The sequence below is a fragment of the Cucurbita pepo genome, chromosome 20, assembly GCF_057944985.1.
Source record: "Cucurbita pepo subsp. pepo isolate OVF chromosome 20, ASM5794498v1, whole genome shotgun sequence".
NCBI classification, from domain to species: domain Eukaryota; kingdom Viridiplantae; phylum Streptophyta; class Magnoliopsida; order Cucurbitales; family Cucurbitaceae; genus Cucurbita; species Cucurbita pepo.
Window position 1 is genome coordinate 9,868,842 of NC_141817.1, and position 23,050 is coordinate 9,891,891.

Below are 23,050 nucleotides of genomic sequence, written 5' to 3' on the forward strand. Positions count from 1 at the left end.
CGAAGTTATTGACACTGCACAGACCGTTCACCACACGCTCGTAAATGAAATGATGTCCACCCTTCCTATTATGCTCTTCCACTGCAAACCTTCCAATTGTTTGCACTAGTTGGTCGTTGACATCCTTAATTGGAACTAGATCGGAAGGCAACACTTCTTCATCACTCATTTTTTAACACCTTTGAAAGATAGCTTCAACAAACTTACTTTGCTCATGAATATTTTGGAGTTTGATATTTATAGTAGTGGCTGAACGCAAATCAAATTGATATAGCCGAATCTTACCGTAAAGACTAATTGAGCATTCCGATATTAGGAGATAGCTTGGAATCGTATTCTTTAATTGGGATGATGGTTGCATTGTTTCAGTCAAACAACAGAGACTAGTGTATTACCAATAGTACAAACATTTTGTACGTATATTTTTCTTACATATTAATAGTTTTATATAAATAATAATTAAATTAGTGAGTAAAAATTTGGATTGAGCTCGGTTAATCTTAAATTCTATATTATTATTATTATTTTTTTTTTTTTTTGATTAGCAAGAACAGAGAGTCACATTTTAATTTTAATTTTCTTTGACTTTTCCAAAATTAAAAAAAAAAAAAATTATTCTCTGCATATCCAACACGTGTTGAAGAGGGACCTGAGAATAAGTTCTTCTAATGTTTTGTTTACACCCATTCAAAATAGTTTGAAAATTTGTCGGTCAAATATTAGGATTGGCTAACTACAACTTTAATTTTGTCATTTAATGGGTCGTGTAGACCAAAGGATGAGAATGAACAAATAAATGAAAGAAGAAATAAAATATATTTTTATCTTAGGTTTTTTTTTAAAATGTCATGAAATCTTGTTCCTGTGGTGTCTAAATTGTGTCTCATGTCCGTAAAATCATATTCTTTGAGCTCTTAATAAAAACACCATTGAACTTTCAAATTTAAAATAATACTTTAAACATTCGAAAAAGTCTACAAAACACCCATAAACTTTCAAATTTTAAAATATTCAAATAAACTATTACTATTTATTTTTTTTTTTATTTTTTTCATGAAAAATACTCTTAAAATTTAAAAAGATTTAAAAACTACCCGATTGATTGATCATTAGTAGGAGGAAGTAGCTCGACTGAAAAGTTCAGGCAATATCAAACCTTGGACCTCCAACGAGGTGTTTCATTAATACCTTTAAATTTAAAAAAAATAATAATAATAATGTTAGAGTTAGTACCACGTTATCTAATAATGTAAGCTCCATAAAGCTTACCCTTGACACCATTATCTAATGAATAAGTAGTGTACCCTCACCTCCTACTTTCTAGATAGAGATTAGCCCATCCTTTCCAACTATGGCGAGTAGTAATGAAGTTCATCATAAAAATCCCAATAACTCATTGCAAACCTAATATGACTGCATCCATTATGTTCTACATTTTTAACAACACTCTAACTATAACCGTTTAAGTCCACCGTTCGTAAATATTGTCTTTTTTGGGTTTTCCTTTTCGGGCTTCCTCTCAAGGCTTTATAAAACGCGTTTGCTATGGAACTAGGGAAAGGTTTCCACACGTTTATAAATGGTGTTTTGTTCTCCTCTCCAACCAATGTGGGATATCACAATCCACCCCCTTTAGGCCCGGCGTCCTCGCTGGCACTCATTCCTTTCTCCAATTGAAACGCGTCTGTTAGGAAAACGTTTCCACGCCCTTATAAAGGGTGTTTTGTTCTCCTCCCCAACCAATGTGAGATATCACAGTCCATCCCTTTCAGGGCCCAGCGTTCTCGCTGGCACTCCGCTGACACTCATTCCTTTCTCCAATGATGTGGGACCCCACCAAATCCACCCCCTTTGAGGCTCAACGTCCTTACTGGCACACCGCCTCGTGTCTACCCCCTTCGGGGAACAACCTCCTCGCTGGCACACCGCCTCGTGTCTACCCCCTTCGGGAAACAGCCTCCTCGCTGGCACATCGCCCCGGTGTTTGGCTCTGATACTAACAGCCCAAGCCCACCACCTAGCAGATATTGACCTCTTTGGGCTTTCCCTTTCGGGCTTCCCCTCAAGACTTTAAAACGCGTCTGCTAGGGAAAGATTTCTACACCCTTATAAAGGGTGCTTCATTTTCCTCTCCAACCAATGAGGGATATCACAAACACTCTCGAGATTAGAGCTTTGATGCCAATATTGAAAGAGCTCAGAAAAGAAAGAAATTTAGGATTATCTAAGTTGAAAATAAAAAGTAGAAAATAAAGTAGAGTTTCAAAGGTATATAATCCCCACACTTCCCAAGACTTCCCATATCCTTTTTCCTAATCAGACGTCAAACAACTTATATCCTACCTTGTTCACTTCCTAGCATAAGTTAGGGAACTTGGAGATCTCCCAATCCCAATCGCGAGGGAAATGGCCTAAGAGTCTGCATTGGTGTATCCTAAATGTGAGTGGAGATAAATTCAGCATTTGCAATAATGTTCCAAGAAAATTCACACTAATTCAGGGAAACCAACATGCTTATCTGCTCAATACCTTGCAAATGCACTTTAGTATTTCCAATATTGTAGTAAAATAACCGGCATTGAAAACAAGGACAGCAAGACTCAAGTATCCAACACGCTTATCTCACTCATACTTTTTTATTGGGCTTTTCCTTTTGAACTTCCCCTCAAGGATTTAAAACGCCTCTGCTAAGTAAAGATTTTCACACCCTAATAAATGGTGTTTCGTTCTCCTCCCCAACCAAGGTGAGATATCACATATAATATTGATCCCCTTAAGAATATAAGAATTATACCATTAATCCCCTGACAATATTATTGAAATAGACTTAAAATGCTAAATGTTAATTTTAGGTAATTTGTTAAGAGAGGTTAATTTGAAAAGTCAAGAAGAGGCGAAGAGCGTTTGTAAGAATAATGGTAAGCTTATGTGTGTGTCTCTCGTACCTATATTAGAAAAGTTATAAATACCTAATCCTTTATTGATACCTAATCCTTTATTGTAAAGTCAGAGCAGAAGAGAAAAAAAATACAGAGCAATAGAAAAAGTTTTCTCTCTCGTACCTATATTAGAAAAGTTATAAATACCTAATCCTTTATTGTAAAGTGAGAGCATAAGAGAAAAAAAATACAGAGCAATAGAAAAAGTTTTTTTTTAATAAAATAAGGGTTCTTTATCTCTTTGTCTCTCCTCTCTCGACATCTTCTTCGCAAATACGCGAGTAGTATTTTCACAAAGTGGTATCGGAGCGTTCTATCGTTAGTGTGTGTGAGATTTACCTCACAAATTAGTGAGTCTTATTTTAACAAATTGGTATCAGAGCCGATGGCGAATGTGATGGGTCAAATACCGCTACCGCGACTAACGAAGATGAACTATGAGAACTTGAGCATCCAAATGAAAGCTCTTCTCGGTTCTCGAGATGCATGGGAGGTGGTCGAAGAAGGTTTCGAAGAAAAGGATACCACGGGTTATAAAGCGGCACAAAACAAGGCGTTAAAAGAATTGTGTTCAAAGGATAAGGCGGCATTATACATGTTCCGAGCCGTTGACGAGTCGGGCTTTGAGAAGATTGTCAGGGCAACTATTTCAAAAGAAGTGTGAGACACTTTAGAAAAAGTGTTCAAAGGAACCGACCGAGTCAAGCAAGTGCGTCTCCAAACTCTTCGTGGCGCGTTGGAGAGCATGAAGATGAAGGAGTCAAAAAAATGTATCTAACTACATTACGCGCGTACAGACTGTGGTAAACCAACTAAATCGAAACGAAGAAATGTTACCCGAGACGTGGGCTGTGGAGAAGATCTTGAGGTCATTAACCAACAACTTCGAGAATGTTGTATGTGCGGTAGAAGAGTCAAAGGACCTAGCGACGTTCACGGTCGATGAGCTCGCCAGTTCTCTCGAGGCACACGAGCAACGTAAGAAGAAGGAGGAAACACCCGATCAAGCACTTCAAACCAAGGCATCAATCTAAGATGAAAATGTACTCTACTCTCAAAATTTTCTAGGTAGAGGTCGTAGAAGTCACAAAAATGGTCGAGGTGGTCAAGGCAGCAGTAATGAAGGACATTATAAAGAGAAGAGATAGTCGAGCCAAGCAAATTGGCGTGGAAGAGGTCGTGGTCGAGGAAAAGGCGGCCGATCAACCTATTCCAACGTTCAGTGCTATAAATGTCAAAAATATGGTCACTATGCAAATGATTGTAACTCTGACAAATGTTACAATTGTAGCAGAAGTGGGGCATGTTGCAAAAGATTGTCGAGCCGGAAAAAGGGTGGAAGGAGCAACCAACCTAGCCTTGGAAGATATAACAAATGAAGGTCTTCTTTTGATGGCTCAATATGAAGACAACATCAACAACGACACTCTGTGGTACCTCGACTTAGGAGCAAGCAACCATATGTGCGGTCACGAGTACCTATTCAAAGAGATGCAAAAGATTGAAGATGGTCATGTGCCATTTGGAGATGCGTCAAGGGTGGAGGTCAAAGGCTGAGGTATAATACATTTCTTGCAAAAGGATAGTGTAATGGGGTCAATCCAAGATGTTTATTACGTACCAGACCTCAAGACCAACATACTAAATATGGGGCAACTCACAGAGAAAGGTTACTCGATATTCTTAAAGGACCGCCTACTATACCTGAAGAATAAGCAAGGGCGTTTGGTTGCTCGAGTCGAGATGGGAAGAAATCTGATGTACAAACTGAATTTAAGAAGCATATGAGAAAATTGTTTGCGAGTCGATGTAGAAGACAAGGCATCACTGTGGCATCTCCGCTTTGGTCACCTACATCATGGCGGCCTAAAAGAGTTAGCGAAGAAGAATATGGTGCATGGGCTACCTAACATGGATTTTGAAGGAAATTTTTGTGAAGAATGCGTGCTCAGCAAGCATGCGAGAACCTCAATTCAAAAGAAGGGTGAATTTTGGGCTAAACAACCTCTCGAGTTGATTCATACAGATATATGTGGACCAATTACCCCTGAGTCTTTCAGCAGAAAGAGGTATTTCATTTCCTTTATCGATAATTACTCACAAAAAACTTGGGCTTACTTTCTGAAAGAAAAATTCGAGGCATTCGAGGCATTCGAGGTGTTCAAAAAGTTCAAAGTAATGGTAAAGAAGGCTGATGACTTCTGACAATCGTGAGGAAATCGTCGACGGAATAAAAACGGCCGAAGGAAATTTGTTGGAAGAAAAAAATAATGAAAAAATAACCGAGAGAGAGAAAGTATGTGCTGAAGACCCGATGGATTTCATTTCTCATTAATTAGGATATTTAAATAACAAATTACATCTTAAAAAGGGAAAGATGTGGGCAACTTAATTCACGCGCTTACACTCGACGTGTACTTCCCACTTACTTTAATTGTGTGGGTTTAACCTAATAGTAGTTAACTAAAAATGAGGGATCACTTTCACTCAAAGGGAGGGATTTATCTAACAAAGGCAACTGGTAGACACATCAAAGCTGTACGATCCGATAGAGGTGGCGAGTATACTTCGACGGCTTTCATGGAGTATTGCAAGGAGCAAGGTATAAGGCGATTTCTAACCGCACTGTACACCCCTCAACAAAATGGTGTGGCCGAGAGAAAGAACCGGACCATTCTCGACATGGTTCGATCAATGCTCAAGAGCAAAAGGATGACAAAGGAATTTTGGGCAGAAGCCGTGCAATGCGCCATCTACGTACAAAATCGATGTCCACATGTGAAGTTAGATGATCAAACACCACAAGAGGCTTGGAGCGGACAAAAGCCTATAATCTCCCATCTTAAAGTGTTCGGTAGTATGACTTATGCTCACGTACCGGATCAACGAAGAACGAAGCTCGAAGACAAAAGAAAAAGGTATATTTTTATTGGATATGATGAGAAGACAAAAGGATACAAGCTACTTGGCCTGATAAGCAAGATGGTGATAGTAAGTCGCGATGTGCGAGTAAATGAAGCAAGCGAATGGGACTGGAACAATTCGACGGAAGTCAATATCGAAGTTGGAGAATCATCAGTCGTTGCACCAACAAGTGCACCAACAAACTCAGAAATTTTCGATGAGGTAGATGAACCACAACAACCCAAAATGCGAAGTTTGCGAGACTTGTATGACTCAACAAATGAGGTACACCTTGTATGTCTTCTGGCAGATGCTGAAAATATCAACTTTGAAAAGACGGTGCGAGACAAGAAGTGGCAAACTGCCATGGATGAGGAGATTAAAGCAATTCATCGCAACAATACATGGGAGGTGACAGAATTACTGGAAGGAAGTCAGCCCATAGGTGTGAAGTGGGTATTCAAGAAAAAGATGAATCTCAAGGCAAGATATGTTAGATAAAACCTGAGTTTTTCCTTATTTAGATTCACACGATTACATTAATTCTCCGTTTGACCATTTGACAAACACCTCGAATCTCAAGGCAAGCTATGTTAGATAAAAACTGAGTTTTTCCTTATTTAGATTCACACGATTACATTAATTCTCCGTTTGACCATTTGACAAACACCTCGAATGGATTAGCGAATTCTTATACGGCAATTTTCTAGGAGGTGACACAGATTCAGTTGGCCACTCTCCAGCCATTTTTAGGATAGGTTATATTTAAATAGGAAATCTGTTCACAAGATTTCAAAACCTGATTTCAAGCGCAGTCAAAATTTCACCTTCTCTCTCTTTGTTATTTTTACGCATTTTATTTTTTCTTCCAACAACCTCTTGTCGAAGATTTCCCGCGAGTGATCAGGGAGACAACGACTGCCGTCGTTCAGTATCCGATATTGACAAGGTCCATCTATAACGAGTGGACCTTGTTGATGCGTGTCAACCTACAGGCGCAAGGGTTATGGCACGCTGTCGAGCCAGAGGAAGGAGAAACGATCTGTGCCCCCAGAGAGATGCTTCACCAAGCGCACCGCGCAATCGGCCTGGGAGGGAATTAAATCCCGTTGGGTAGTCGCGATTTCAATCGAGACATTGCTTGACGTGAACGACCTAACGGTGGAAGAGGTGACCGGAAGACTGCGTAACGTCGAGCAGCGGAAGAAAAATACCATTTCAGCTGTCGACAAGGAGGGTCGTCTACTCCTCACTGAGGAGGAATGGCTTGCACGCCTAAAGCTCCGTGACGACACCGGCGAGAGCAATGGGCCCTCCAGCCGCAAAGGCGGTGCAAAGGCGGTAAGACGCCGTAGAAATCTCGCTGGCGCATGCACGGGAAAGAGGGGATCAAAAGAAGGAGGAGTCGACTGATGACAGGCCAATCCGAGGAGGATGAGCCAGCCCTTTTCATGGTGACTGCATCAGTCGAACCTGAGGAAGAGCTCCCCAAATCCACAGAGGTAATCGACGACGGCATAACTGCTCCGGTGAGCGTCGAACTCGAGGAAGAGCTCCAACTGTGCATAACAAATGCACCGGCTGGGGAGCCAATTCAACTGAAGGAGGAGCGAGTGCTCACTCAAATCGGTGAAAGAGGCGAGCAGCAAGAGCACCGGCGATGGGTCCTCGACACGGGGGCAACAAACCATATGACCGGGGCCAAGTCTGCGTTCTCCGAACTTGACTTGGGAATTCGCGGGACGGTGAAATTCGGCGATGGCTCCGTCGTCGAGATCGAAGGGCACGGCACCATCCTATTCGTCGGCAAGGGAGGCAATCATCACAAGCTGACCGGCGTCTACTTCATCCCGAGACTCAAGGCTAATATTGTGAGCCTGGGTCAACTCGATAAGGCCGGCTGCCACATTTCCATCAAACGCAGGCTACTTAGGATCCGCGATGATCGACGATGGTTGCTCACGCAAGTTCGGTGTACGGCAAACTGCCTTTACATCCTAAAGCTGGAGATAGAGCAACCATTCAACTTCTCAGCCAGGTACCGGAAGATGGAAGACCTATTAGGAAGAGGTGAACCACCTGGACTGGCGGCGCGCCAACTCGAAGAAGAGGCGGCCGAACAAGACGTGGAGTCTGGAGGACATGCCGCCAGGGACACCGAGCCATAGGGCTCAAAACGGAGTTCAAACGAAATAAGGTAGATATAACACAGGTTTTAGGAGGAGATTGTTAGATAAAACCTGAGTTTTTCCTTATATAGATTCACACGATTACATTAATTCTCCGTTTGACCATTTGACAAACACGTCGAATGGATTAGCGAATTCTTAGACGGCAATTTTCTAGGAAGTGGCACAGATTCAGTTGGCCACTCTCCAGCCATTTTTAGATAGGTTATATTTAAATAGAAAATCTGTTCACAAGATTTCAAAACCTGATTTCAAGCGCAGTCAAAATTTCACCTTCTCTCTCTTTGTTATTTTTACGCATTTTATTTTTTCTTCCAACAACCTCTAGTCGAAGATTTCCTCTCACCGAGAAGAAGGGATTTCCCTGGCTGATTATCGAAATCCAACAAGATAGAGCGGTACAAGGCGTGATTTGTTGCGAAGGGATAAAAGCAAAAGGCGGGAATCGACTATGACGAAGTGTTTGCTCCCGTCGCTAGAATTGAGACAATCTAATTGCTCATTTCCCAAGCAGCTCAATTCAAATGCCCGATTTTTCAAATGGATGTCAAGTCGGCATTCTTGAATGGTGTGCTTGAAGAAGAAGTCTACCTCGAACAACCACCCGAGTACATGAAAATTGAAGAAGAGAAGAAGGTACTAAAATTGAAGAAGACGCTTTACGGGTTAAAGCAAGCACGCAAATGAGAGAAGTACAAGATGGAAAATTGCAACCTGATATCAACACCAATGGAACCAGGTGCAAAACTCTCAAAGTACGATGAAGGAGAACGAGTAGATGAAAATAGGTACCGGAGCCTGGTAGGAAGCCTTCGCTATCTTACATGCACAAGGCCAGATTTTCATTAAGTGTCGGCATTATAAGCCGGTTCATGGAGGAGCCGATTTATTCAAATTAGAATGTGTTGAAGTGAGTCCTACGGTACATCCAAGGAATGGTGTCACTTGGGTTATTCTACTCGAAAACAAAAGATTACAAGTTGGCTGGTTACTCTGACAGTGATTGGTTCGGAGACATAGACGATCGGAAAAGTACATCGGGTTATGTATTCTTCATGGGCAACACAGCATTTACTTGGCTTTCAAAGAAATAACCGATCGTGACACTCTCAACATGTGAAGCTGAGTATGTGGCAACATCTTAGTGTGTGTGTCACGCGATATGGCTTAGAAATTTATTGAGCAAGATGGAGCTAAAGCAACAAGGTGCAACCGTGATTCAAGTTGACAACAAATCAGCAATTGAGTTGGCAAAGAACCCATTGAACATGAAAGAAGCAAACACATTGACGTTTGATTTCACTTTATTCGAGATTATGTGAAGGAAGGAAGTGTGGAATTGCTGCATGTGGCAAGTCAGGATCAAGTTACGGACATCTTTACAAAACCGCTACCGAAAGTACTTTTGGACAAATACAAGAATGATCGGTGGTAGGAGCATTTAAGTTTATGGGGGAGTTTTGTTGAAATAAACTGTTAAACGTTAATTTTACGTCATTTGTTAGGAGAGGTTAATTTGAAAAGTCAGGTGAAAGAAAGAGTTTTTGTAGGAGTAATGTTAAGCTTATGGTGTCTCTCTCGTCCTAGTGTAAGAAAGGTTATAAATACCTAATCTTTTATCGTAAAGTGAGGGAAGAGAGAAAAGAAATACAAATCAATAGAAAAGTTTTTTTTTTTTTTTTTATAAAATCAGTGTTCTTTGTCTTCTTGTCTCCCCTCTCTCAACATCTCCTTCACAAACACGCGAATAGTATTTTCACAAAGTGGTATCAGAGCGTTCTATCGTTAGTGTGTATGAGATTTACCCACAAATTAGTGAGTCTTATTTTAACAAATATAAGAATCATACCATTTGAGGATCCAGCAAGCCACCATCGATCAGTTTTCTAGTGGTATCATAATACAAGCCTTTATACACCTGAACTTAAGCCATTTTGCTAATGTCAGATCCAGAGAAGGTACTGAACTGCATGCTCTTGCTGCAGTAAGAGCAAACAAAAATTTTACTGAACAACAATTTTAACCGTGTTACTATGGTTAATTGGATTTTCAAATTTCTCTATTATATATATATATTTCAAAATTTTTATTTTTAATCATAATTTTTATTAAATAAAATAAAACATCTATACCAAATTTAACTTTATTTCGTAACAAAAAATATATATGGTATTTAACGTCATTTCTAAAATTTCAAATTTTAATATAACGGTCTAATCTTTTCCACTTTAATATATATATATATATATAGTGAGTGAGGCGAATTTGAACCGGGAATGGATAATATAATTCTCGTTACAAAATTGTTACAATAAAAAAAAATTATTAAATAAAGTCATCGAGTCACCGATTAATTATATATATATAATATATATACCTTTTTATAATAGGTTTTTTTTTTTTAAACATTTGGTTCTAAAATAGAATTTTTTTTTTTTTTTTTTTTATAAATATTATTATTTATATAGCAACAGTTTTTTTAAGCGAAATTGTATAAAAGTTTTAAAAAAAATTAAGTTTATTATTTAAACCTATGACGTCATCCCCTCTCCTTCACTTCGCCCCTATTTATAGAATGTTGCTTCACAACGAATCCCATATCTCTGTCTTCTTTCTCTCTCTACTGAGTCTAAAATGGACGCAAAATCCAGCCCAACTTCAAACATCTTCCGTTCTCAGTCGCCGTCGTCGTCCCCATTACCGCCGCCGCCGAGTGTTCAGGCCGGCTTGGTGGTCAGTCCGTGTGCTGCGTGCAAGACTCTGAGGCGGAGATGCACAGAGAAATGCGTATTGGCGCCCTATTTCCCTCCCTCTGATCCTCTCAAGTTTACCATTGCTCACCGTATCTTCGGCGCTAGCAACATCATCAAATTGCTTCAGGTACCTCATCAGCCCTAATTTGCTACTTTTTCTCGAGTTTTCGTGTTATCACTCTGTTCTTAGTTGTTGAAATTGTGAATTTCGATGTGGAAATTGAAATTTGTTTTTGGAATCGTTACGAAATCGTTGAATTACCGAACGATTTTAGGGAAGGAAAAAAATACTGTTGACAGGAATAGTTTGGTCAATGCGTATGCGTTCCGAGCAAAAGAACAAAATGGAATTAGTAGTGAAATTGATCTTTCCTTTCCTTTCTATATAATCGAGCGAATCGTAATCGAGTAGAACTGTGTGTTTTTGGAGGCGGCTTAGTGCCGTAGGTGACTTGGTGTACAGGCAATGAACATAGTTAGGGCTCACATATACAACGATGTCCCTATTTTGCCTGTAAATCTGAAAAATTACGCAATCCAAATCTGTAACGATGTTCATATTTTGCTTGTAAATCTGAAAAATTACGCAATCCAAATCTATTTGTTTGTTTGTGTTGGCTCAATGGCCATGTGGAGAAATTATAATCAAACAATCAAACAAAGCAGCTCTTCTGTTTGATTTTTGTCCTCAAAGAACAGCCAATCATATAACAATCTGTTCTTCCACAATTCAAATCACCACAAACCAAACACTTCCTGATATCAATCACCTTATTGAATTCTTCAGGATCTTCCTGAATCACAGAGAATTGATGCAGTGAGTAGCTTGGTATACGAAGCAAGCGCAAGAATCAGAGATCCAGTATATGGATGTGCAGGGGCCATTTCCCAGCTCCAAAAACAAATAAACGAACTGCAAGCAGAGCTAGCCAAAACACAGGCTGAGCTTGTCAACATCCACAGCCACCAAACAAATTTGGTGGCTCTAATTTGCAAGGAACTAGCTCAAACACCGCCACCAGTGTCGCCCCCGGACCACCACGCACTCGATAACAATCTCAACACTGCCACTCCTCAGAGCTACACAAATTTGTTTGAAGATAGCAGTATTTGGGAGCCTCTTTGGACATGATTAGACCTGAAAAGGTTGTGGGAAGTCAAAGATGGAGTAGAATATATGAAAGTTGAGTAGTTGAATATTGGGTAATATTAGGCAGTTGTTAGGTTAGATGGGTTCCTCATTTGCTCCCTCATAACCAAGAAAAGTGGAGTGAAGAAGAAAAAGGATGATGTTTACTACACTAGATTAGTGCAAAAGTATTAAATCTTAGCGTGTGTGTGTATATATATATATATATCCTTAGATATCTTTGTCAAAGTTCCTTTACTGTCAGTTGTGTTGCTTCCCTCCTTTGAAAATGACCACAAATGTCCTCTTGCTATGATCTCGGGCTCAACAACTCGTGGGTTGTGTGAATTTACGCATCTAACATTTTGATCGATGATATAGTATTTGAAACAGTTTGAATTATGTTCAAGTTTACTATTCCTTTTTTCCCTCTTTTTATAATCTTATTTGTGAATGAATTTTTTATCTTGCTCGAGTATTTTTTACAAAGAATTAGCTAGAGATAAAATTTTTCTTATATGCTTTCTCATCCCATCCTTATTCTACTCCTTATTTCATTAATATGTGCGCGAAAACATGTACGTTAAAAAAGATTATGCTATAATATTGAAATTTAAAATTTAAAAATTATGATAAACATTATGTTTCATTTGACATTTTTAAATATTATTTCATTTAGTAGGATCTTTGTAAAGTATAATTCTGATGATTGAGTTTATTATTTTTTTTTTTTCAATGTCTATTGAAAATTCAAACATCTAACATTTTAAACAAATATGTGGAGTAATGTTTTAAATTTTATTGAAGAAATAATAATAGAGATGATGAAAATGATATTTATTAATTATTATTATTACTGAGTCTCGGTTGAAAAATTTTTTAGACCCATCCAAAATTTCAAGTTAGTTGGGTCATGGGTCAGTGACTAAAATAACCTGAATAAGGTTCACAAATGTAAAAACGTTAATGACTAAAATCTCATAAAAAAAGTTATCATATATCACTAATATCGGTTAAAACGTTAATATTTCTAATTTTCATAATAATAAGTATAGATGAGACAGAATTGGACTGTAATCCTAATTTAATTTTCATAATAATAAGTATAGATGAGACAGAATTGGAGTGTAATCCTAATTTTAAGTTGATCGAGGTAATTTAAGAAGAGATAGTGTTGTTGAGACAAAATTAGGGTTTTGTTTTTTTGTTTCTAATTATTACGTCACTCTTCTTTTTCTATAAAAAGTAATGCTCGCTTTTTTAAAATTGAAAATCTTATTTATTTAATATTTAAAGGAAATTGAACTTGAGTTCATTAAGGACCATTTGAGGAGACACGTCACGTGCTCCACACTAATCCACACAATCATGATTAATCTCCCTTTTAAACGCGTTTTCTTTTTTAAATTACCCTAATTAATAAAATCCTAAAATAAACATGTTCAACTTTATATTTTGCTCATAAAAAACATTTCAAAATTAATAACACTATTAATTCTTCTAAAGTTCAAATACTAATAATTTTTTTTTTTATCGCTAGGGATAATAATAATATTTTAATGATTGACTGAATGGTCGAACATCTTGAACCTCGTAACAAGCATTTTATTCAGAAAGTTATATTCAAATAGACAATAAAAGTATTCTCGATATTTTAATTGGAGGAAGTAATTAATTAATTAATTTTTTTTTTATCAAAATATGGGTCAAAATAGGTACAAAAAAGTATTACAAAATTAAAACTAATTTTGATTAGTTAAAAGAAGTTTAAAGGTATTTAAGTGCTAAATTCAAACAAACTAATAATTTCAAAATTTGAAATTAAATACATAATTTTGATGATAATCAAGACTTTTTATTTCAAAAAAATATTTAACCCATAATTCCAAGAAGATCTCAACCCTTTAGGGTTGCATGTGTTTGGAGAGAATAAATAAAAAAGTAATAATTAAACGGTTTAGGAAAATTTGATGATTAAAAGAATTAGGTCAGCCAAACCCGATCTGTATCATTTGGGTTATATTATCCTAAAACATAGTCTTCTCGATGATTCTTCTCGACTTGGACTATATTGACAACTACAATTTTCTAGGGTCGTCTCAACGTTGTTTCGTTCTTTGTTTATTTTAGAGATTCAAGGGTCGTTATCTCTTTGACTAGCAATTCTTATCTATATGAGCGTGAATTGCTAGCTCTTCAAAGGTACAAGGCTTTATATCTTGAAAGATGTAAAGAAATCTCGAATGTTGTTAGTTCAGTGAGACGGTTTTTGCAATCAAGATTCTTGACTCTACTGACTCGATCACGTGCAAATAACCTATTTGATCAATAGATATCTTCATATACCAACATTTTCGTTGTTTCAATGAAATGAGCAATATATGCTTTGAGTTTCCTTTCTCATCAAACTATCGGGGTTTTTATGGTTGTTATCAAGTTGACGTTTGCAACCTATCAATACTCTTTTTATATAGTTTAGACTACAAAAGTGAACTTTTAGAACCGTCGGGAAATTATTTTCTAATAGGTTTTGTTATCGTGTCCTGATGTTGTCGGACAAATAGGAAGTTCATTGAAGTGGGGTGTCGTAATTGATCTTTTTTGGACAACGATCTTCTCTTTGTTGTGATCTTTGACAACAACAGTTTTGACTTGATTTGGTGACGTTTTGCTTCTCAATCATGTTCTTTAGGCATACAATTCGATAATCTTTGTCATTTTTTCTCCCGTGACGCTTGTGTTAAGTGTCATGATGGACACTACATTGGGATCAAACTCGAACAAAGGGCTATACTTAATGAGTAACTTGATTCTAGCAGACGCCATGTAACATAAAACAGTGCAAGAGTCACCCGTGACAATGATCATTGAATAAGTTTTGAGATGAAAAAATGTTAGAATTTATGTCATAAAATGGTGTTTTATCTGTAATTTAATATTATTTATTGTATAAAAAATTTATATAATCCTGAATCATATGTAATTAACATACAGCATTTTCAAGTAATAATTTATTTATTTTTAATTATTTCTCTCGAACGTATGCTCGATTCAAAGGCTCGAGTTTTTCTCTTGGACGTATGCTTTATTTATCTCTAATTTTTGTATGGGTGATAAATTTTTAGTTCATTTGAACTTAGGCCCGAACATTATATGATCTAATTACGTAATTTCATCGTTATTTTGATAAATACGTAAATAAAGGATTATGATTCGAATATCTCATATTTTCTCTTCAATAAATAAATATTTTAATTTTTTTTTAATTTTATAATTATTTTATAATTATTTATTGCCTAACAATTCTTAAAAAAGTAACTTTTCAAAATATATATTAAAATTGAGTTGAGAATCTTAATCAAATATTTGAAAATAAATAAATAGATATTTTATCAAATAAGATTCTATTTTTATTAAAATAAAAAATTGAATAAACCATTAGACCACGCACTACCTCAAAAATTTTATGATTGGGTTGGGTTCGTTATTTAATAATGGTTATTAAGCGAAAAAAAATTATTATTATTATTAGTTAACTAAATTAATAAAAATAATTTTAAATTTGGTATATTCCAAAAATATATATATATTCTTCCAATTTAAAAAAAAAAAAAAAAAATCCTTCAACTTTAGTAATAAAAAAAAATCAAAAGTTTTGTTAAAAAAGAAAATACATTTTATATTATTTTTAAAAAAAATTAATAACTAAAAAAACACTTTTAATACCCTTTATCATTAGTATGCAAACATTAATGCCACGTTTTCAAAATTATTCATGAATTTTTAAAAGTAAAATGAATATTCTTAAAATTTTAGATTTTTTATAAATTAGAAATGGTATGGAGATTAGTTTCCGTCCAAATATTAATGATAAGAATTTTTTAAATTTTTTTATGAAATTATTTTCATGGAAGCTTGAGTCTATTTTTTGAAAAATTCAAGAAGGTTTCCATATCATATCAAATACTCTGAATTTTATCTCGAAAATACTCCTAAAATTTTAAACGTTTCAGTATCAAATTTAAACTTAAAAAAAAAAATCTAAAAATATCTTTAAACTTAATTTTTATTTTAAATACGGATAGTTTTTTTATGTAAATCTTCTCAAAAATACCTTCGGTTTCACAACTACTTTAAAATATTATTGATTTCTAAAAAGTTTCATTAATACCTCTAAACTTTCTTAAAAAAAAAAAAAAAAAAAAAAAAAAAAAAAAAAACTTCAAAAACACCTTAATGTTTTTTTAGAAAATTTACTATTAATACTAAGTTTAAAAAAATTTCGTAAATTTTCAAGAGTAGGATTAAAAAGTTTGAATATATCCTCATATATTAATATATCGATTTATTTTAACATTTTTTTTTTTTTATAAAAGTAGAAGGGAATATATTTTTAAAAATTTCAAAAAAAAAAAAAATTCAAGATATTAATAGATTCTTAAAATTTAAAAGATATTTTTAAAATATTATTAAAATTTTAAATTTTAAAAGTATATTTAAAACAATTTTAAGTAAAAATATTATTGAAACTTCAAAAAAAAAAAAATTAAGAACGAAGGTTGCTTCGGTTCTCGCGAACCTAGCGCGGTGGGGGAATAGTGTCGCGCTTCTGCGGAATTTCGACGATCATTTCGCGTCGGCCTTTGCTTCCATAACACATCAATTCTCCCAATACATTCCCGATTGCCCAACTCCTTCTTCTCTCTCTGATCCACAGAAGCAACAACGATGGCGGATACTGTAGACGACGATTACCTTCAAGACTTGATCACCGAGCAACGTTCCGAAATCCTTGCCGCCAAAACCCTCATCTCCGACCTCGATTTGGCCTACCAACTTCAGATGCAGGAGGCAATGAACGCCTCTCTTGGTTCGAAATCCTCGTCCAAACGACCTGCAACTGTTAACAGGGTCGTCCCTGTCTTGGAGTCTGAAGAAACTGGCGCGTTGGACTTCGCGACCACGCTTTTGCTTGAGGACATTGCAAGGATTGCAATGGAGCACAAGGACCGGGAGCAGTGTCAGGCGGAGATGAGGAAGATGAAGGAGGAGATTGACCGTCGGATTCACGATCAGAACTTTGCGAATTACATTCTGAATGTTCCCGATGATGAGTGGAGTAAGTATGGGGATAATTATGAGAAGCCGTATGGTGAGAGTTATTCGTTGTCGTCGTCGTCTTCTTCTTCTTCGTCTGTTGCTTCGTCGAGGGGTTTGTTGGATTCTGAATGTTTTAGGGTGTATTCGAAGGGGCTGATCAGTGAAGAGAGAATTAGAGATATGACGGTTAGGGTTGCCGGTATTGGGGTTGCAGTTTGTGACCCTAAGGATAATCTGTTGTTTGAGAAGACGAGGCCTCTGGAATCTGTGGTGGATGGTAAGGAGACCAGCTGCGAATGCGCTGAGCTTGAAGCGCTGGTTGAAGGGCTTAATATTGCTCTTGTTTTAGGCTTGAAAAATGTCACTTTTTTCTGTGCAGATTACATGCTCTACCAGTATGTAAGTTCCTACACTTTTCATTATGTTTATACTATTCTGTGTTTAGAGTTCATTGAATTTTGTCTTTTAATATAATTCTCTGTTGGAAACTACTGATTACCTTTAGAATGCTAAGTGTATGAGCATGAGACTTTACTTGCTTTATAATCCCATGATAAGATGTTTTATTGTAAACAAGAATACTCTTTGAGAAGATTAATCAAATAACAATCAGAATGTGATTGATTATAGGATAACTTGATCACCAATCATTACTTGTGTGCATCTTACATCTCACATGTTTCTTGAGATTTCCCGACAAGTCGTCCTCCCAATCCAAGAGTCTTTGGTGCTTAAAGAAGTGTCTAGTGATGATCCTAAGATATTTTGACCTTCTACTAAGATTCGATATCATCCTACGTGTTAACTTGATTATCGGATAACTTGATTACCAATAATCGTAGGGTTAACTGTGAGATAATTGAGGTAGGTGCAAACAGGACACTCACAGATATTGAAAACAAACAAGCAAAGTAGGGGGAGTAATTGGATTGAGTGCTTAAATAAAGAGCTTTCTTTGGAAGCCATATTAACGATACAATCTGCGAGGTTGAAATTTACCTTACAGACTAACAAGGTGGTGCGATGGTCATTCTAGCTAGATCATTTTGTTCTATGATTTTTCATCTCAATTTGTATTTGACTTTATTTGACTTTCTTTTTTGGATTTTTACTGGTGGTATTGGTTTCTTACCAAAAAATAATGCTAATAATATCAAGGTTGGTATGAACTTTTTCTCTGTTGCATCATCATCTCCATTGTTCTTAGTGGTTGGCTGAATAATAATGACCGAGACTAGTTTTAAGTTTTATGTTTCTAGCTTAATGTTAATATGCTATTTATCATGATTTGAATAGCCAGCTTTTCACTCATCCTTGTTGACAAGTAAAAGAAAAAAAATTCCCTATGGCCTTTTCCTTTGAATGATTTATCTTGATTCACATCAGTAATACTGGTGACCTTTCTCATTTTCCGTATCCGATATGAAGAATTCATGTAAGGAAGTGTTGTGATTTGACATCATAGTTCATATTCTGTGGTTACAGATTATACGTAGCGTGGCTCCAGGCTCGAGCTCCATGGCAACAGTGGTTAATGAGGTGTCTCTTCTTCAGGGAAAATTTACCTATTGTAACCCATCCCTCGTGACACGTAATGATATCAAGTTTGCTTTTAGACTTGCAAGAGAGGCAATAGTTTCTCAGATCACCTGGCCTGCAGAATCAGAAAATGGAAAGTGCTTGAAGGAAACTTGTACCATTTGCTTTGAAGATGTTTGTGTGGATCAGATGTTCTCAGTTGATGGTTGTTTGCACAGATACTGCTTTTCTTGTATGAAGCAGGATTTAGAAATAAGGTTGCTCAATGGGAATGGGATGCAGGCAAACTGTCCTCATCTGGGTTGTACGTCGGAAATTAATATCGAAAGCTGTGGAAAGTTCTTGGATAGTAGGGTGATTGATATTATCAGCCAAAGGATTAAGGAAGCGTCTATGCCCGTTCTGGAGAAAGTTTACTGCCCCTATTCCAGGTGCTCGGCATTAATGTCCAAAAGCGAGCTTTTAAAATATAGCGAGGCTTCATATTTCGATGCAGAACGAACTGGGGCAAGGAAGTGCATGAAATGCAATCTGTTTTTCTGTATTAATTGCAAGGCCCCTTGGCATTATAATATGACTTGCTACGACTTCAGAAAGTTAAATCCCGTTCTTCGTCCTGATGAGGAAATGCTGAAGTCTCTTGCTTCGAAGAAACTTTGGCGCCAATGTGTGGCGTGTAACACGATGGTCGAATTGGCCGAGGGCTGCTACCACATCACCTGCAGGTACATTATTTACCTTTATCTATCTCGCTTGCTCTTTATCTCCCTTGATGAATATGACAGTTCAAAATTCAATGTTTCCTTAGCACCCTATGAGCATTAATGCAATTCACTAATGTCTACTTGCTTGGAAGATGGAGTGAGGGTAACAGCATCTGAAATTGATACATTTTCTTAAGAGTAATTATAAAATGAATTCTGAAAAACACCCCTTCGAGTTGGTACATCGATGATTATTCTACTTTACTGGATAATTGGTATTGATTTGTCTTGTCAAATAAATGCTAGTAATTGGCATTGATTTGTTGAGGTCAAGTTCCATGAAAGCAAAGACGAGACGATGGACACGTGACGTTGCTACAAGTTTCTTTGTGAAAGTTTTGCTATACATTGGAGTTTTCTTTCCCTACTTTGTAAATATAAATGGATTGTGTGTGCAGATGTGGATATGAGTTTTGCTATACATGCGGAGCCCCCTGGAAAGGTAAGAAGCCTACATGCACCTGTCCAATATGGGACGAGCGGAACATCATACGCAATCAACGTCAACGTCGACGATAAGCTCTTTAGCTGAACGATTCGGGGGTAACGGACCCCTTTCTTTTGCTCTTGAGTTTCTGTTTGTTTGCACTGTTTTAGATGGTAGGCATAGATAAAAGCAGGAATTTTGTTGATATTAGATCATAGCTTTATGTCAACTTTGAATGTCTCATTTTGAAACTTAGGAATGGAAGAAGGAATTTTGAGATGAAGACAGTTTTTGTTAATTCTTCGTTCTTGGAAATAGGTGTTTTTTTTTAGAATGTTGACAAATAATATTAGTTTCTTCGTTCTTGGAAATAGGTGTTTTTTTTTTCTTTGAGAATGTTGACAAATAATATTATGTATTGATGGTCTCGTATAATTCTTTATATTTTTTGTTTTTTTGTTTTCTGTTTTTCAATTTTTTTAAAACTTTCTTTTGGTATAATTCTTTTTTTTTTTTTGTACCGATTACCTTATTTGGTGACGAATTAAGTTACGACAAGTAAAATGTCTTGTAATGCATTTGTATGCATTTTGACGAATTATGGTCTTAAATTATAAAAGTTACGACAACTAAAATGTCTTGTAATGCATTTGTAATTTCTTTTAGTAAGTACTAACCTGCCTTCAAACACTCAACTTACCTTTAGATTTTCGTTTAGTAAGTACTAACCTAACTTCAAACACTCAAACTTACCTTTAGATTTTCGAAAGATTATTTACATCCTTGTTTTCGAAAGATTATTTACAGATTATTTAGTTTTCATCTAAAGGTTATTCTCAAACTTACCTTTCTTGTTTTCATCCAAAGTTTGGTTTCATCTAAAGGTTATTTACCTTCTTCTTTTCATCCAAAAGAGATATTTGCATTCTTGTTTTTATCCAAAAGTTTTAGTATCTATCGATCGAGATAAATATTTACATTTTTGTTTTTATACAAAAGTTTATATTTACATTTTTGTTTTAGTTTTAGTATCGGTCTAAAATTAGATTACCATATCGAGAGATATTTTTATTTTAAAATATATTTTATCTGATATTTTATTCGATACAAAATTTATATTTTATTCATGTGAGTTGTTTTATTTTAAAATATATTTTATCTGATATTTTATTCGATACAAAATTTATATTTTATTCATGTGAGTGAGATAATGTTATTTACTGTTCTTCATTTAAAATTGTGGGTGTTCGACGGTTTTAAATAAAATTAGATTACCAGAGATATTTTATATAAAATTACCATAGATAAATATTTTATATTTTATCTAAATTAGGTTACCATATAAATATTTTATATTTTTACAAAATTTCAGGGAAAAGTAAAATTGATAATTTTATTTTATTTTATATGTGTACCTGTTATCAAATTATATTTTTATTTAAAAATAATTCTTTCAAAATTTCTTTATTTCCAAACGAATTAATTATATTCTTTATTTCCAAACAAATTAATTATATTTTTTTTACCTTGTTATTAGAGTAATCAAGTCATCCTTAATATTTTGATTTAGAGTGTTCACTCGTCTTAATTCAAATAATGTATAATATTTTGATTTAGAATGTTCATCCGTCTTAAATCAAATAATGTATAATAAATATTTTAATTTGGACTGTTTGGTAGTGTGGTGGAGACTTTTTTTTTACGCACGTTCACCAAAATTAATTTTTGATTTTAATAAAATAAAATATTTGTAATAAAAAATATATGAAATTTTTTTTACCTAAGTAAATCTATAAAATCAGAAAATCAATTAACCAATTAAATCTAAAAAAAATTATTTGAAAATAACCTAACCTAAGGAGATTAATTAATTAATTTATTTATTATTATCTAGTTTTTTCTCATATTTATAATTTTCATTTTTTTTATTTTATTTTTTATTTTTATTTTTTGAAAATTTGAAGCTATATATATCATATATTGAAATTAACTCTATATTAAATATAATATTCAGTATATACAATCAAAGTGCCTCGGTTTCTCGTTACACCATGGTTTAGCGCGCGCAGGACGTGTGGACTATTCGCTACCTTCTCTCAAAATTCGCGTGCCTGTCTTAGTTTTTCTCCCTATAACCATATTCTTGATGCCTTTCGCACTTAATGTCGCACATGATTTTATGTGCTATCTCGCATAGTTTGTCTTCCCTTCGCCCTCTAATTCGTGGGCCTTCCCCTTCATTTCTACCCTCTTTCCCACTCTATTTTACCTCGTTCCCTTACTCTCCCAGCCTCAATTGCCTTCCCTTTTCTTGTTTCTCGTAATTTACCTCGTTACAATTGCCTCTCCTTTTCTTGTTTCTTGTAATTCTCGATTCCCTTTTCCCGTTTCTTGTATTCTCGATTCATCATGCCTTACAATACTCATTTCTTTGATGAATTTTGTTCACCATTGGAACTCAATGAATTCATCTCTATATTTTTGTATTTGAGTATCTCTGTTTGTTTTTGTTGATGCTCAGGTGTTCATGATCGTCTCGTTTTGAATTCGGCAATCTATTTTGTTTTGTGTTGGTATTGAGAATTTGTTATTTGTTATTTTTTGCAAAGTTTGATGGGTTTGGTGGAATTTACGATGATTAGTGTTATTATAATGCTAGCGTGTAAAGAGATTCATCTATGTTAATGGGTAGTTTTTCTTTATTTATAGCATGTAAAGGATTCATCCGTCTTAATTCATTCACCAGTCTTAATTCATTCACCAGTCTTAATTCAAATAATGTATTATATTTTGATTTGGAGTGTTTTAATTCAAATAATATATAATATTTGGATTTGAAGTGTATCATGTATTTGAATGTATAATATTTTGATTTGGAGTGTTCACTTGTCTTAATTAAAATAATGTATTTGATTTGGAGTGTTCACTAGTCTTAATTAACATGAAGTATTTGATTTGGAGTGTTCACCGTCTTAATTCAAATAATGTATAATAAATATTTTGAGATTCTTTATGTTTTTTTACGCAACGTCATTATGATACCTAAGTTAACAAAATTAAATTTTAATTTTAATAAAAGTAACAACTAAATCTAAAAAAAATATGGGAAACTAACCTAACTAAAGAATTTTTTTTTTTTTTTTAATTATCGACTTAATATTCCTAATTTTTATAATATATATATATATATATATATATATATTATTTTTTGAATAATATATTGAATTAACTTTATATTAAATATAATATTCAATATATACAATCAAACTCATATCATAATATATTGAATTAACTTTATATTAAATA

The 23,050-nt window shown here is 35.1% G+C and overlaps 2 protein-coding genes and 1 pseudogene across 2 annotated transcripts; all 3 read left to right on the forward strand.

Moving 5' to 3' along the window:
• The first annotated feature begins 8,719 nt into the window (after nucleotides 1–8,719).
• On the forward strand, nucleotides 8,720–9,467 carry LOC147786537 (secreted RxLR effector protein 161 pseudogene; annotated as a pseudogene).
• A 1,150-nt stretch (nucleotides 9,468–10,617) lies between these two features.
• Nucleotides 10,618–12,316, forward strand: LOC147786538 (LOB domain-containing protein 1-like). Its single transcript, XM_087120688.1, has 2 exons — nucleotides 10,618–10,912; nucleotides 11,573–12,316. The coding sequence occupies exons 1-2, from the start codon at nucleotides 10,667–10,669 to the stop codon at nucleotides 11,915–11,917; spliced, it is 591 nt and encodes a 196-aa protein (XP_086976814.1). The 5' UTR covers nucleotides 10,618–10,666; the 3' UTR covers nucleotides 11,918–12,316.
• Nucleotides 12,317–16,458: 4,142 nt separating this feature from the next.
• Nucleotides 16,459–20,027, forward strand: LOC111782521 (E3 ubiquitin-protein ligase RSL1). The gene is made up of 3 exons (XM_023663284.2): nucleotides 16,459–17,413; nucleotides 18,500–19,278; nucleotides 19,716–20,027. The coding sequence occupies exons 1-3, from the start codon at nucleotides 16,643–16,645 to the stop codon at nucleotides 19,834–19,836; spliced, it is 1,671 nt and encodes a 556-aa protein (XP_023519052.2). The 5' UTR covers nucleotides 16,459–16,642; the 3' UTR covers nucleotides 19,837–20,027.
• The last annotated feature ends 3,023 nt before the right edge of the window (nucleotides 20,028–23,050 follow it).

Coding starts and splice junctions, on each gene's coding strand:
- LOC147786538 (XM_087120688.1), top strand. CDS start 10,667: ATGGACGCAAAATCCAGCCCAACTTCAAACATCTTCCGTTCTCAGTCG. Junction 10,913..11,572: donor ACATCATCAAATTGCTTCAG/GTACCTCATCAG, acceptor TGAATTCTTCAG/GATCTTCCTGAATCACAGAG.
- LOC111782521 (XM_023663284.2), top strand. CDS start 16,643: ATGGCGGATACTGTAGACGACGATTACCTTCAAGACTTGATCACCGAG. Junction 17,414..18,499: donor ATTACATGCTCTACCAGTAT/GTAAGTTCCTAC, acceptor CTGTGGTTACAG/ATTATACGTAGCGTGGCTCC. Junction 19,279..19,715: donor TGCTACCACATCACCTGCAG/GTACATTATTTA, acceptor TTGTGTGTGCAG/ATGTGGATATGAGTTTTGCT.